The sequence below is a fragment of the Ovis aries genome, chromosome 9 (genome assembly GCF_016772045.2).
Source record: "Ovis aries strain OAR_USU_Benz2616 breed Rambouillet chromosome 9, ARS-UI_Ramb_v3.0, whole genome shotgun sequence".
NCBI lineage: Eukaryota > Metazoa > Chordata > Mammalia > Artiodactyla > Bovidae > Ovis > Ovis aries.
In genome coordinates, this window is record NC_056062.1 from 88647199 (window position 1) to 88661597 (window position 14399).

The 14399-nt window shown below is 39.1% G+C and overlaps 1 protein-coding gene across 1 annotated transcript in view; it reads right to left on the reverse strand.

The window, feature by feature from the left end:
* The window catches only part of CNBD1 (cyclic nucleotide binding domain containing 1), a 494615-nt gene that overhangs the window by 416161 nt on the left and 64055 nt on the right, over positions 1–14399 (reverse strand). The window contains exon 4 of the mRNA XM_027973294.2: positions 6568–6726. Coding sequence (XP_027829095.2) covers positions 6568–6726 — 159 coding nt within the window. The remainder of the gene's footprint in view (positions 1–6567; positions 6727–14399) is intronic.

Here is a 14399-nt window from a genome sequence, read left to right on the forward strand (position 1 = left end):
GGAAAGATTTAGACTGGGAGGAGAAGGGGACGACAGAGGATGAGATGCTTGGATGGCATCACCAACTCCATGGACATGGGTTTGGGTGAACTCCGGGAGTTGGTGATGAACAGGGAGGCCTGGCACGCTGAGGTTCATGGGGTCACAAAGAGTTGGACACGACTGAGTGACTGAACTGAAATAAACTGATCTGAAGTTTCTCCGTTTCTAGGTTTTTACATAACAGAAATGAAGGCAAATGTCCAGACTTGTACTTGAATGTTCATAGCAGCTTTATAAATACAATAGACAAAAACTAAAAACAAACCAAATGTCTATAAACAGATGAATAGGTAGAAATGGTTGCATATTATCATGTATTACCACGCAAGAAAAAAAGAAATGAGCTACTGGTATGCAAAACAACATGAATGACTCTCCAGAATCCCTGTGTTCAGTGAGACAACCAGACTAAAATACGAAATATGTTGTATGATTCCATGTATGCATAATTCTGGAAAACAAGCTATAGTGGCAGAAAGCTAATGAGTGGCTGCGTAGGGAAAGGGAATGGGGTATAAGTTTGAGTAAAAGAAAAGGATTACAAAGGTGCACAGGGAAACTCTTATGAATGATGAATATGTTCTTTATCTTGATTGTGGTGATGGTTTCATACATATATACATGTCAAGACATACCAAATTTATACAGTGATGATGGTTTCATAGATGTATACATGTGTCAAGATGCATCAAATTGAATGTGTTAAAATATACATTTTATTGTAACTAACTTATACTTCAATAAAAATATTTAATATATATTAATTAACTGTATTATATAATAATAGTATGTGCATTGGAGAAGGCAATGACAACCTATTCCAGTACTCTTGCCTGGAAAATCCCATGGACGGAGGAGCCTGGTAGGCTGTAGTTCATGGGGTCACTAAGAGTCAGACACCACTGAGCGACTTTACTTTCACTTTTCACTTTCATGCATTGGAGAAGGAAATGGCAACCCACTCCAGTGTTCTTGCCTGGAGAATCCCAGGGACAGAGGAGCCTAGTGGGCTGCCATCTATGGGGTCGCACAGAGTCAGACATGACCAAAGCGACTTAGCAGCAGTATGTGTATTATTAAACGATAATATTAATAATATGTATAATGTCTTTCTTTGAGCTTCCTATGTAGCACAGTATAAAGAGTCCTCATGCCAATGCAGGAAACGTGGGTTCAACCCCTGGGTTGGAAAGATCCCCTGGATAAGGAAATGGCTACCCACTCCAGTATTCTGTCCTGGAGAGTTCATGGACAGAGGAGCCTGGTGGGCTACAGTCAGTGGGGTGGCAAAGTCAGACACAACTGAGCAACTTTCACTCACTCCCGCTCCAAGAATGCATGTAAGCTCCACATCCCTTTCCACACACCTTGTCCTATGCATCTCTTCCTTCTGACTGTTCCTGAGTTATATTTTTTTATAATAAACTAGTGATCTAGTAAGAAAAATGTTCCTCTGAGTTCTTTGATCTGCTCTAGCAAATTAATTGAACCTAAGGAAGGGGCCATGGGGCCTGTGATTTACAGTCAGTTGGTCAGAAGTACAGGCAACAATCTAGACTTGTGAGCAGCATCTGAAGTCCACGGAAGGGTTGTGGCAACCTCTAATCTGTGGTAGGTCAGTCAGAAGCACAAGCTTTCAACTGCTGTCTGGAAGGGGAGAATGAGTTGGAGAAAAGACAGTAGTTTTGCAGATCTGAACCCCAAACCTATGAAACCTGGTGCTGTCTCTGAGTAGGTAGCATCACAACTGAGTTGAATTGTTCAACTGAGTTGAGTGGTTCAGGGAACCACTCTCCCACCCCGCTCCACACACTGGGCACTGTATCTCAGAAGACACTCTGGGACCTCTCTCCACTTTGGCCGCGTGAGCACAGAGCCAGAAGATGGCCACCGATGACGCGGGAAGGGGCCCCGCCCCTCCCAAGGAATCTGCAGGCTCCTTGATCTCAGACCTCCCAGCCTCCCAAAATGACTGCGACAAATAAACTTCTGTTATTTAAGCCATCCAGTCTATGGGTTTTTTGTTATAGCAACACAAAGGGACTAAGACATAGCTACACAGTGAAGGAAAAAAAAAAAAAATCTGACTAGAAATAAGTAAGGAGAGCGTTTACTCATTTCCAAACAATAAGAGAATGATACAAAGATATCATTTTCTTAAACATTAGTTAATTTGTGACCAACTAGTGGCTTCTGAAACTCTAGTATAAAAATATCACTGGCACCTTTGTAAATTAATATAAATACATAATAAATAATTAATGGCAATTACTTATTCACAAGGGTTTCCCTGGTACTTCAGCTGGTAGAGAATTCCCCTGCAATGCAGGAGACCCTAGTTTAATACCTGGGTCAGGAAGATCCCCTGGAGAAGGGATAGGCTATCCACTCCATATTCTTGGGCTTCCTTGGTGGCTCAGATAGTAAAGAATCCTCTTACAATGCAGGAGACCTGGGTTTGATCCCTGGGTTGGGGAGATCCCCTGGAAGAGAGCTACCCACTCCAGTATTTTTGCCCAGAGAATCCCCATGGACAGAGGAGCCTGGTGGGCTACATGGGGTCACAAAGAGTTGGACATGAGTGAATGATTAAGCACAGCACAGTAGATTTATTCACAAACTAAGAGAAATCTGCATATTCCTTCTTAAATTAAAAAATATATATGTGATCACTGTTATTCTGCAATACTAGAAACCTCTTTGTACTTCAGCTATAGGAAGTATATAGCAAAGTCTTCTATAAAAAATTCTTATCATAACATGGAAGATTCCTTTGGAAAGGGGAGATTGACTTGTGCAAAGACCTGTGATGGACTAATAATATTCATAGGGCTTTACATTTTTTAACTTCATTTAGGCTTTTTGACAACAATGATCCTATGACATTAACAGTTGTACCCATTTTAGAGATTAGTGAATTATGTATCAAGAGGTAGAAAGTTGCCCGAGATCATATAACTCATTACTTGCCTTGGCAATCCCATGGACAGGAGACTGACAGGCTACAGTCCACAGGGGCGCAAAGTAATTGGACACTACTTAGTCGGACACGACTGAGTGACTTCACTTTCACTTTTCACTTTCATGCATTGGAGAAGGAAATGGCAACCCACTCCAGTGTTCTTGCCTAGAGAATCCCAGGGATGGGGGAGCCTTGTGGGCTGCCATCTATGGGGTCGCACAGAGTCAGACACGACTGAAGTGACTTAGCAGCAGCAGCAGCAGGAACTAAGCAACTAATTACTAGTGGAGTGCAAGTCAGGACATATTCCTTTTCACTCTGAAGTCAGGCATTTGTGATTCCTGCACCCCAAATGTAAATTCAACTCCCATTGTCATTGGTGGGCCAAGAAAGTGCCTTACTCTTCTATGCTATCAATCTACTGTCAAGGAGGTTTTAGTTTCTGTCCTTGGCTAACTCATCTCTTTTAACAAAAACAGCTCTCTTTTACAATTTCCATTCTTATAAACAATTCTTATAAACTGTTTCTGTCAGAATCTAAATTCCATTTAGCATTTGCATCATTCTTTGTTAACTTATGTTTCCTTTTAGCTTCCAGTCAGTTTTGTTCAGTTCAGTCGCTCAGTCGTGTCCAACTCTTTGTGACCCCATGAATCGCAGCACGCCAGCCTCCCTGTCCATCACCAACTCCCAGAGTTTACCCAAACTTATGTCCATCGAGTCGGTGATGCCACCCATCCATCTCATCCTCTGTTGTCCCCTTCTCCTCCTGCCCTCAATCCCTCCCAGCATCAGGGTCTTTTCCAATGAGTCAACTCTTCGCAATAAAGACTTTTTTTTAATGTAAAGAAGAGGGCCTTTCCAATTCCACTTAGATTTTAACCCAACTTTGCATTTTTAACAGAATTAATAACCCACAAAGTTTATTTCTCTCATCAGCATGTAACCCTAAAATATACTTTGAGATTACATTTCCTCCTCTTATACCCCATTTCACTAGCAAACAGTACTGTAAGAACCATATTGCATTTGGATTTTAAGCAGCCTGAATCTAAAAAACACAAACCCTCATGTCTTTTCAGGGACCAATTTCTCTGAGTCATTCCTGAGAAGCGGCTTTGCATCACTGCTCCACTGAAACATAATGATCTTCAGATGCCTCCTTCCCTCAAAGGAAACATCTTTAATTGGAGAAAGTAGGAGAAAAATCATTTGGGCCAAGTTTTCTCAGAGGATCTTGAACTGCTTTTCACAGCTCATTTATCAGTTTGTCTCCTCTCCTATCCTTTCTACAACCCCCACAGTTACATATATACATCACTTGTTTTCCAGAAATTAGCCATTTATAAAGAAATCAATTATGTTTACCAAAGAAATCCATAATTCTGTTTTTAAAGCCGGTGGTGTTATAGGCGATGTCATCAAATAGAAACAAGTGAGAGCAGGAGATGAATTGCCCGGCATTATCTTTGTTGGGGGTCAGGTTGAGCTAATAACCTAATGTGCTTCCAGGAATATCAATTGAAAACTGTTCAGCTCATGTATTTTTAAACGCTAAGTTCTATTGATACATGTCAAACTGAACTCCCTAAAAACAGAATTCAGACCACAGTTATCTCACACCTAGACCAGTTCCATATAGCCTTCTGACAGGTCATCCCAAATCTCCTCCTGGTACCCACAGTGGACTCTCCATACATGACACATTACCATGTAAATAAAAACAATGTCACTCCCATTTTGCCTGTCACACCAAGATTGAAAACCTACCGTAGCCTGCAAGATCCAAAGCAATGATCTGCTTCAGCCAACTCTGAAGACTCACTGCTACCCATTCTTTCCCTTACCGATGTACTTCCACAACACTGGCCTGCTTGCTGATTTTTTTTTTTCCCAATTTACAAAACACGTGTCATCCCTGGCTCCAGCACTTGTGTTTCCTCTCCTTGAAATGAACTTCTCCAAGATATCTGATTCACTAGCACTCTCATTTCATTAAATTATATGACTTCTCTAATCATTCCCATCATCCCCTATACACCTATTCAGCATTAGTTTCTAGTATCTATCACTAACATAATATATACATATACATACATATAGTGTGTGTGTGTGTGTGTGTGTGTGTATTATCCCTCTTACATTAGAATATAAGCTCCCCATGAGGGCAAAAATATTGTATTCACCACTGCTGTCCCAAAATTAAGAATATTTGCAGAAACTATAGGGATTCAAAAGTATATACTGAATTCATTAATAAGTGAAAAATACAGTCAAAATTACTTATAAAACTTTCATCATGTTTAATTCATTGCTTTTAATATTGTTTATTCATGATCCATTTCCCTCTCTTTCTGAGACATTGATATTTTCTCTTTTGAAATCCTATCTCTTACCAATTGAATGTAAATTCAGTACAACTGTAAATTAACGTGTGTGATCCCCATCGGCCTTTATCCAAGATATGAATATGAAGGCAAACTGCAACAATCAACAGTCTGACTCCTCTTCTCTGAAACTAAAGTGTGAGCCTAATAACCCCCAATCAAAAATAGTTGTAGCTGACTGAGTCCAATGTTATACACCCAGAAGAGTCAAATACTTCTTTCTCTATTTTGGGAGCTATCCAATATTTCTCCACAAGTTTCCCCTTTCCCCATTCCTTCTAGTTTGTTTGTTTTAATTAACCAGCCAGTTTCCGTTGCTTACAACCCAAAATCTAACTAACACGTGTAAGGTTGTATTTAACCTGATATGCCTCAAAATACAAAACTTAACAGAAAGATTTGTAATTCTCTTTTCTCTCTCACCTCTCCCTCCCATTGTCTATTCTCTGTACACACTTCACAATTACAATGTCCTCTACTTGTTTAAACCCTTCCTTTCTGGTGACATCCCCCATATATGACCTTTCCAACCATTTTAATGTCTCAACCTCTTTTTTCCTTCCTCCCATCTAACATTGTTTACTCAGAGCTGCTGAACTTAAGTATAAGTTAAGACATCATAATATGATTAAGCCAAAGTGCTCTGTTATCAATACCTAGTATTCTTAATCTTGTCAGGCATGTTTGCATTTCTTTAAAAAGAGGCTACTCTTACTCAAAATCAATTTGTTAAAATTTCAAGTATGACAAAGTAAAAAATTTTAGAGTATAACGTAGTTATTTTTAAAAATGTATTAAATGGCATTACTCAAGTAGTCCATGGATCTGCTCGTGGTTCAGCTAAAGATAAATAGAGGGCTATAGATACCACAACATATCCATCAATTAAACAGGTTTCAGTTGCATTATTTTTGTTTAAATTACATAAAGCATTTAGACCCACTGCAATGTGATTAATGGAGTCATGATAAGATTTATGATGTTAGCAAATATGACTAATACACCCCAAGGGGACCCTCAATCACCTCTCCCTGGGTTTTAGGAGATGGAGGCAAGAGTAGTGATTTGTTCCTATCCAATAGACTATCCATGTTGAATAGGAATAAATAATGATTTTTAAAAAGTTATTCAAAAGAATTATTCAACTACCATAAGCAACATATTTAAAATACTTACAGTTTCTTTAAAATAGCCATGAATTGCACTACCGTCTCTTCATACTTTTTTGGTCCGTATAACGTGCGCCCACCGCGTGCTTTCTTAACATGGATAGCTATGTTGTGAGAATCATCGGGTTGCGGAGGTTTGCTTTCTTCTGTGTCTTTAGCACGTATTCTAAACAGGGAAGCATAATATTTTTGTTGTATAAAACATTACTGATGTGAACTCTTTATTGTCAAGAGTAGAAATGCACTGTTCCAAGATAACATTGCATTTTAATAATATATTCCTTCTCAGTGACTGTTTTTCTCTGGTCATTAGTAATGCAATTAAACACATCACTCTAAGTCTCAAAATTATCACTCAAAATCACCATATATAAAATATTTTCTAGAAGTTGATTATAGATGTTATGACTGTCCCAAGTGATTAAAACATCTTCCATAATAAATTAGGTACATATACTTAGAAAAATATTTTAACACAATGGTTACCACACTTTCTTTATTTTCGCATGGTTGTTTTCCAGCAACTTTTTTTTCACCAATGATAAAAGTACTTTTTAAAAAACTTCTGTTTCCAACTTGTAAATTATGCACATCTTGGAAGCAGCCACCCTAACTTATTCGTGTGTTACTGGATGATATACTTTTAAGTCCCCAAGAGATGTGTGAATGAATGACCATTTTCCCATTTATCCTTCCAGCTCCAAGCTTTCCAATTAAGATGAAGGTGAAGTCGCTCAGTCGTGTCTGACTCTTTGCAACCCCATGGACTGTAGCCTTCCAATTAAGAGGTAACTAAAAAACCTAAGGAAAACCAATCTAACAAATATTGTCATCCTTAAGAAAAAAAAAAAAGAGCAGGAGAAGATGAAGATCCAAATGATCACAGATTAGTCACCTCTACTTATAAACATGAGACTTTTTTAAAGTTAAATATAAAATAAGCATCATGTAGAATAACAATAACAATCATCACATTAACATCTAACTTATATTTGAGTCTTTTTAAAGGTACTGGCTACTCTATTAAACATGATATACATAGTTATCATTAACATTAACTAAGTTAAATAAATATTATCCCCCATTTATGGGACAAGGAAATTTCAGCTTAAAGAGTTTGCATAATTTGTCTAATCACTCATATCCACTTTCCAGTAGAGCTGGAAAGAGCTTTTTGCGATCCAAAGTTCACAGAACATTAATGCTTAATAGCAAAACTTACTTGTCTGACAGATACAGAAAGATACTGCACCATAATTTAGGGTTGATAAGACTGAGAGTCAAAATTTATTTCCCCTTCTACCATTTTCACAGAACCTCATTCATCCTATCCACAGAAACCTAGAACTCTGTTTAATACTCTATCCCTAGTTACGTCTATAAATAGTAAGTACAGTAAAGCTCAGCAATGTTTGAGATTCATACATAAAACAACTGACAGCTTTCCTTCCCCCAGCTATGATTTTCAAATGCCAATGGAATAAAGTTCTTATGTTCTAAAGAAGAGTGGTCTGTGGACTGAAGTCTGCCGGGGAAATTTAGAAAGTGAGTCCCCATTGACCCAGTATTCTTCTGGCTCAAGTTCATCATATTTGCCCAAGGCAAGGGTTTCCTGGAATTCCTGCCTTTACATTGAAAATCTCAAGCCGGCCAAAGAAAGTGAAGTCTCTCCGTCCTGTCCATTTCTTTGTGGCCCCAAGGACCACAGTCTGCCAGGCTCTTCCATCCATGGGAATTTTCAGGCAAGAATACTGGAATGTGTTGCCATTTCCTTCTCCAGGGGGATCTTCCCAATCCAGGGATCGAACCTGGGTCTCCTGCATTGTAGGCAGACTCCTTAACGCCTACGCCACCAGGGAAGTGGCAGCCAAAGGATTCAGAATAGTCCTCAATGATATTTAAGCCATTTGAAGCCAACCTGGAAGTCATACCTGCTACCAGCTTGCGTGCTTGTGTTTGCACTTAGCCATGTCTGACTCTGCAATCTGATGGACGGTAGCCCCCTAGGGCTCCTCTCTCTATGGGATTTTCCAGGAAAGGATACTGGAGTGGGTTGCCATTTCCTTCTCCAGGGGATCATCCTGACCCAGGGATTGAACCAGAGTCTCTTCTGTCTCCTGAAGTTTCAGGCAAGTTCATTACCAGCTGAGCCATGATGGAAGCCCAGAAGAAAACCAGCAGATAGCAAACCACCAAAAGCAACAGGAACAAATAGATGGTCATATACAATGACTGACTGAGTGACTAAGTTATGTCTTGTGCTCTCTGGGAAACGGTAGTGTCAACTACAAACGAGCACTTGCCAAGAACATTTGCCAGCGGCTGAATGACAACAGGGGCATTTGCCATCTGCCTCTGTGGTGATTAAACCCTGTGCTGCCGCAAACTTCAACCTTCATCACCCTCTGAGGGGAATTCAGGGTGGACAGTGAGGAGCTCTGTGATCCAGGGAAACTGCTGGGATGGGTCTTCAGGTAGTTGGATATTTTCAGGAACTGATTTAACGACCCCTATCCTTGTGTCTCTTCATATCTAGAAAAATATTAAGTCCCTTCATGGTGTCATCAGCTCCTCGTGACTAGCAGAAAATCTTTTGATTGCACTGAACTCCCATTTCACCAAAATCTTGTATATCAACCTCCCCCTACAACCTTTTTGGAGCAGTCTCTCAGAGCTAGCAGAGGTGCTGTCTCCCAGACTGAAGTCCTCATTTTGCCCCAAATAAAATTAACTTGCAACTCTCACACTGTGCGTCTTTTTAGTCAACAGTAGAAAATAATCCTCATCATTATATTTATGTAGCAAAACTAGCAACAATTCAATATTATATATAGCCTAAAATGTTCAGTCATACAAAATTCAAAATCTGTTTATGAGTGGTTAACTTGTGCAAATTGCCAAGACAAGCTAAAGCATGAGTTGTAGACATGAATCACAACTTTTCTGGGGAGCTGTGTTATAATCTCACACTTTATGCTTCTGTGTTTCACAAATACATGTATCTTTAAATTTTTAGTGAAGTTTTACACTGGGTCAATCTCTGATTCTTTTGAGTCTGATTTGATAACTGAGCCCTTTGTGGTAGACTGAAAGTGTTCATGAAAGCCACTCAGTCTTGTCAAACTCTGTGTGACCCCATTGACTATACAGCCCATGGGATTCTCCAGGCCAGAATACTGGAGTGGGTAGGCTTTCCCTTCTCCAGGGGATCTTCCTGACCCAGGGATGGAACCCAGGTCTCTTTATTTTCAGACAGATTCTTTACCAGCTGAACCACCAGGGAAGCCCAAGAATACTGGAATGGATAGCCTATCCCTTCTCCAGCAGATCTTCCTGACCCAGGAATTGAACCAGGATCTCCTGCACTGCAGGCAGATTCTTTACCAACTGAGCTATCAGGGAAGCCCTGTGTTAGTCTAAGGCCTCCAAATATTCTTTTTTCTTTCATATAAGTCCTACTTGTTGCCTGATAAGATTGTTCCAAGATATGTAATATGTTGTTACAAATTATGTATATGTTTATTATGTTCCTTGTATATAGGTAATAATAGTTCTGTATCTAAAGTGTTTAGGATTTTTTAAAATAAAATTTTGTTCTATTTGCTGGTCATTGTGGTTGCATAGAAAAATTACTTTTCTCTTTTCCTCAGTAAACTCAGGTGTAGAGATTAGCACTAAGATTAGCATTTATTAGCACCACTAAGCAAAATAAAGTCAAATTAGCATACATTATCTCATCTGATCCTCCAATATCACTCTTGCGTGTACATTCTTGTCTCCATTTTTAGATAAAGAGCCTAAGATTCAGAGTTTAAGGTAATCTTCTTAAGGCACCATAATCACCAAACTGAAGTTCAAACCCAGATCTAACTAGTCTAGAGGCCATCACAGAACTTTATTTTCCATATGTTCTTACATTAGCCCTCTTATAAACATTTTCTCATTCCTCAAAATCCTTCTTTAACCTTCTCCATCACTTTTTTGTAAATCCATACAAATTTTACTGCTGCTGCTGCTGCTGCTAATTTGCGTCAGTCGTGTCCAACTCTGTGTGACCCCACAGACGGCAGCCCACCAGGCTGCCCTGTCCCTGGGATTCTCCAGGCAAAAACACTGGAGTGGGTGACCATTTCCTTCTCCAATGCATGAGAGTAAAAAGTGAAAGTGAAGTCGTTCAGTCCTGTCCGACTCTTAGGACCCCATGGACTGCAGCCCACCAGGCTCCTCCGTCCACGGGATTTTCCAGGCAAGAGTACTGGAGTGGGGTGCCATCGCCTTCTCCGAAATTTTACTAATAGTTGTTAAAGCCAGAAAAATATGTGTCCTTTTTCTATATTTGCTGGGATTCTTCAGTCATTTTTTAAGGAAACTGAAATCATCCTGACTTATAACAATAAAAATTAAGTTCAGTCATTTCAAGAAACTAAGTTTACTCTATCTGTTGATGTTAGCTTAATTATCACTAATGCCAAAACAGGGACATAGCAGAGGGTAAGTCTCCAGCCCCAGGATGAAAGTTGGTGAGTTGCAGACTTTGTTTTGTGCTGAGCAAGAGTGCTGACTTTGTCCCACATGCTGCCAATATATCCAAAGTTAAAATTGAGGAGAGTTGAAGACAAGTTCCATTATAAACTCTTGACAGTCAACATTGGAATCCTGTCACCTCTTATAATATAAGAAAGAATATTTTAAGATTAGACAGAGGTAAGCAATATTTCCCTGGTTTCTATTAAATTAATGTCCTTGACAGACTCAATGTCTTCTCTTTCATTTCCAAGGAGCAATAGAAAATCCACATTTAAAAATGAACATTGGACTTACATGTATTCTACAGAATAAGGCAGCAATACATTTTCCAGATTATATGACAAACTATACAGACATACAAGAAAGTTATTTAGAGAAGATTATAACAGATTTATCTCCGAAGGGTTAATTGCAAATATTAATAGGCAACAAATTAAAAAGTTGGGATATCTAAGATAATTTTTAATATAGCAATATATTAACATATATTTAGAAAATACTAATCAAATATTGTGTGCTATCTTTACTTGCAACCTAAATTCCCTCCAGTCATGATTCAATTCAGCAAACATTTCCTGACTCTCTAGCCCAAGTAGAGTTCTTTGTGTTCATTATCTTAGCTCCCAGGTATGAATCATTTCCATATTTCCAATTTAATCACCCTACTTTTTCCACCCAAAGAACATTGCTGAATTGGTCACACACTTGGGTGATTACAAATCTGCATTATCTAATTTTAACTGATCTTTGCTTTCGCTCAGCATTCTAAAATCAGCTATTTGTCAAGCTCTCACACATTCCCCTCAGTGGCTTCCATTTAGTTTCTTTTTCCATTCTCATTTCCACATTTTATGGACAGTCTTATGTCAGTACTTAATGCTCTCTACTTGACATCTGTATAGGAATTAACGATTATTACTTACTCTTAAGAAATAATGATAAACACCATTCCAGTTATTCAGGTACAGTGTCACAAAAGCCGAACCTAATTTTAAATTTTTGAAGAATCAAATGCAAAGAAAATGTGGCTTGTGAATGTTCAGAATTTCTCTTTTTATTTTATACTAATCTCTTCGAGTAAATCTTAACCCCATAGGGCTAATCTAAGTAATGAGTGGAACCCCTAATTTACGGAAATGGAAGGATCAATTTGGAGACAGGGAGCAAAATTTCCTGCCACCAATATTATACAATAGGGAAGAAAGTCCAAAATTTCAACCATATCTTTTTGAACCTTAGGACTGACTCCCTTTAACTCAAAGGTGACTTTTTTTTCTTAGTTACATATGATCTTTGATGAACAGGAATAATAAGACATCACCACTCACATTACTTCTTCAGCTGAACTCATAATTTCACATTGTTCACTACTTCTCTTTTAAAAAACTTTTTGTTTTATATTGGCAATAAGCAATTATCAAGGTTGCAATAATCTCAGGTGCACAGCAGAGAGATCAGATTTACATTTACATATATCCATTCTCCCCCAAAACACCCCTTCCATTCAGGCTGCCTGTCACACACCATTGAGCAGAGTTACTGTGCTATATACAGGTCCTTGCTGGTTATCCGTTTTAAATATAGCAGTGTGTATATGTCAACCTGAAATTAACTATCCCTTCCTTCCACCCTTTTCCCCTAACCATAAGTATGTTGTCTAAGTCTGTGAACACATTTCTGTTTTGTAAATAATTTCATTTGCATCATTTTCTTTTTTTAATATAAATGTATTTATTTTAATTGGAGGTTAATTACTTTACAAAGATGGTAACGATGACCCTGTCTGCATCATTTTATTTTAAATTTTGCATCTAAGGAATATCATATGCTATCTTTTTAAAATAAGTTCCCGCGGAAATTCATGCATGTAGAAAGCTCTTCCTAAATTTCCAGCAATTTCCCAGGAGATTATACTTACATCCTAACGTCTCCTTTGCCACTGCGCTTCTTCCTTAAATATTCTCCTTATTCCACGCCTTGTTTATCCAGAGGTAAAACCAACTTTTTCTGTATTTCCTCAACATAACTTAACTAAACTAAACTAAACCAAGTATTCAGAGCATTTGTAAGTACGGCAGACTTCATCAAATGCTGGGGTTATCTTAGATGTTTGTATCACATATGACTTTGGCCACCTGATGTGAGGAACTGACTCATTGGAAAAGACCCTGATGCTGGGAAAGATTGAAGGCAAGAGGAGAAGGGGACGACAGAGGATGAGACAGTTGGTTGGCATCACCGACTCAATGGACATGAGTTTGAATAAATTCTGGGAGTTGGTGATGGACAGGGAGGCCTGGCGTGCTGCAGTCCATGGGGTTGCCAAGAATCAGACACGGCTGAGTGACTGAACTGATCCTGACCACATATGAAACAGGGTACTTGAAATCCACTAACCGACCTCTCTTTTCCTAAATGCCCTCACCTCCCTGCCCAGGATCAGGGGGTTTTCCTCACTCAGTACACATCTCCCCTCAGTTATTTCCTGGCTACTCCTGCTTCTTTTTCACCCCATTTTTGTCTGTCTTTCCCCACTCCAGACTTGCTCCACAACTCCAAATTAGAATACCTTTATGAGGCCAAGCAATTCCGTTCTTAGCACCTATTCTCAGATACTTCTAACCAAAATCATCAAGAAAGAAGCATAACCGAAGGTCCTCCCTTCCAGCAAAATCTATCACTTATCAGTGGGGGTCGTAAACATAAATGATGCTTGTTTGTAGACTCAGACTTGAAACTTTCCTGTATCAGTCCACTTTAACACAGGAAAATCCTGCACACACAAATGATTTTTACAAATCACCATCACTTTGCTACAATAACGCCCCAACCCATACAGAATTTCGCTTATGTCATATTAAAGGCTTTAATCTGGATGACATCAGGATGACACAAAGGATGACCCCAGAGCATGGCTGAAGCAACCAGTTAGGTTTCTATAAAGTTCCCTCTCTTTCCTTCATAGAATTCTCTGAAAGGTCACAGTACTGCTCCTGAGCTGGCAAGATGGTCCTTCGTTTCTCCCCTGTATTTCTCCCTTCCCCTTTTATTTTCTTCCTTTTTTCTTTCTTTTTCCTCTCGCATCCCTCCCACCCACCATTTTCCTCTTGGAATCTGTGGTGGAGAACATGGGCAGTTTTGAAGAAATACCATTTTTACGTTTCTGTTCACAGCTGCTAAACAGGGCAAGCAGAGTATCAGTAGGGAGAGCTTCATGAGTCCTTGGATAATCAGCAGTGTGAAGAACATCACACTCAGGCCTCTCTGCCTCAGAGAGTCTCTCCTTTCTTTTAGCCAACCGTTAAGTCATCT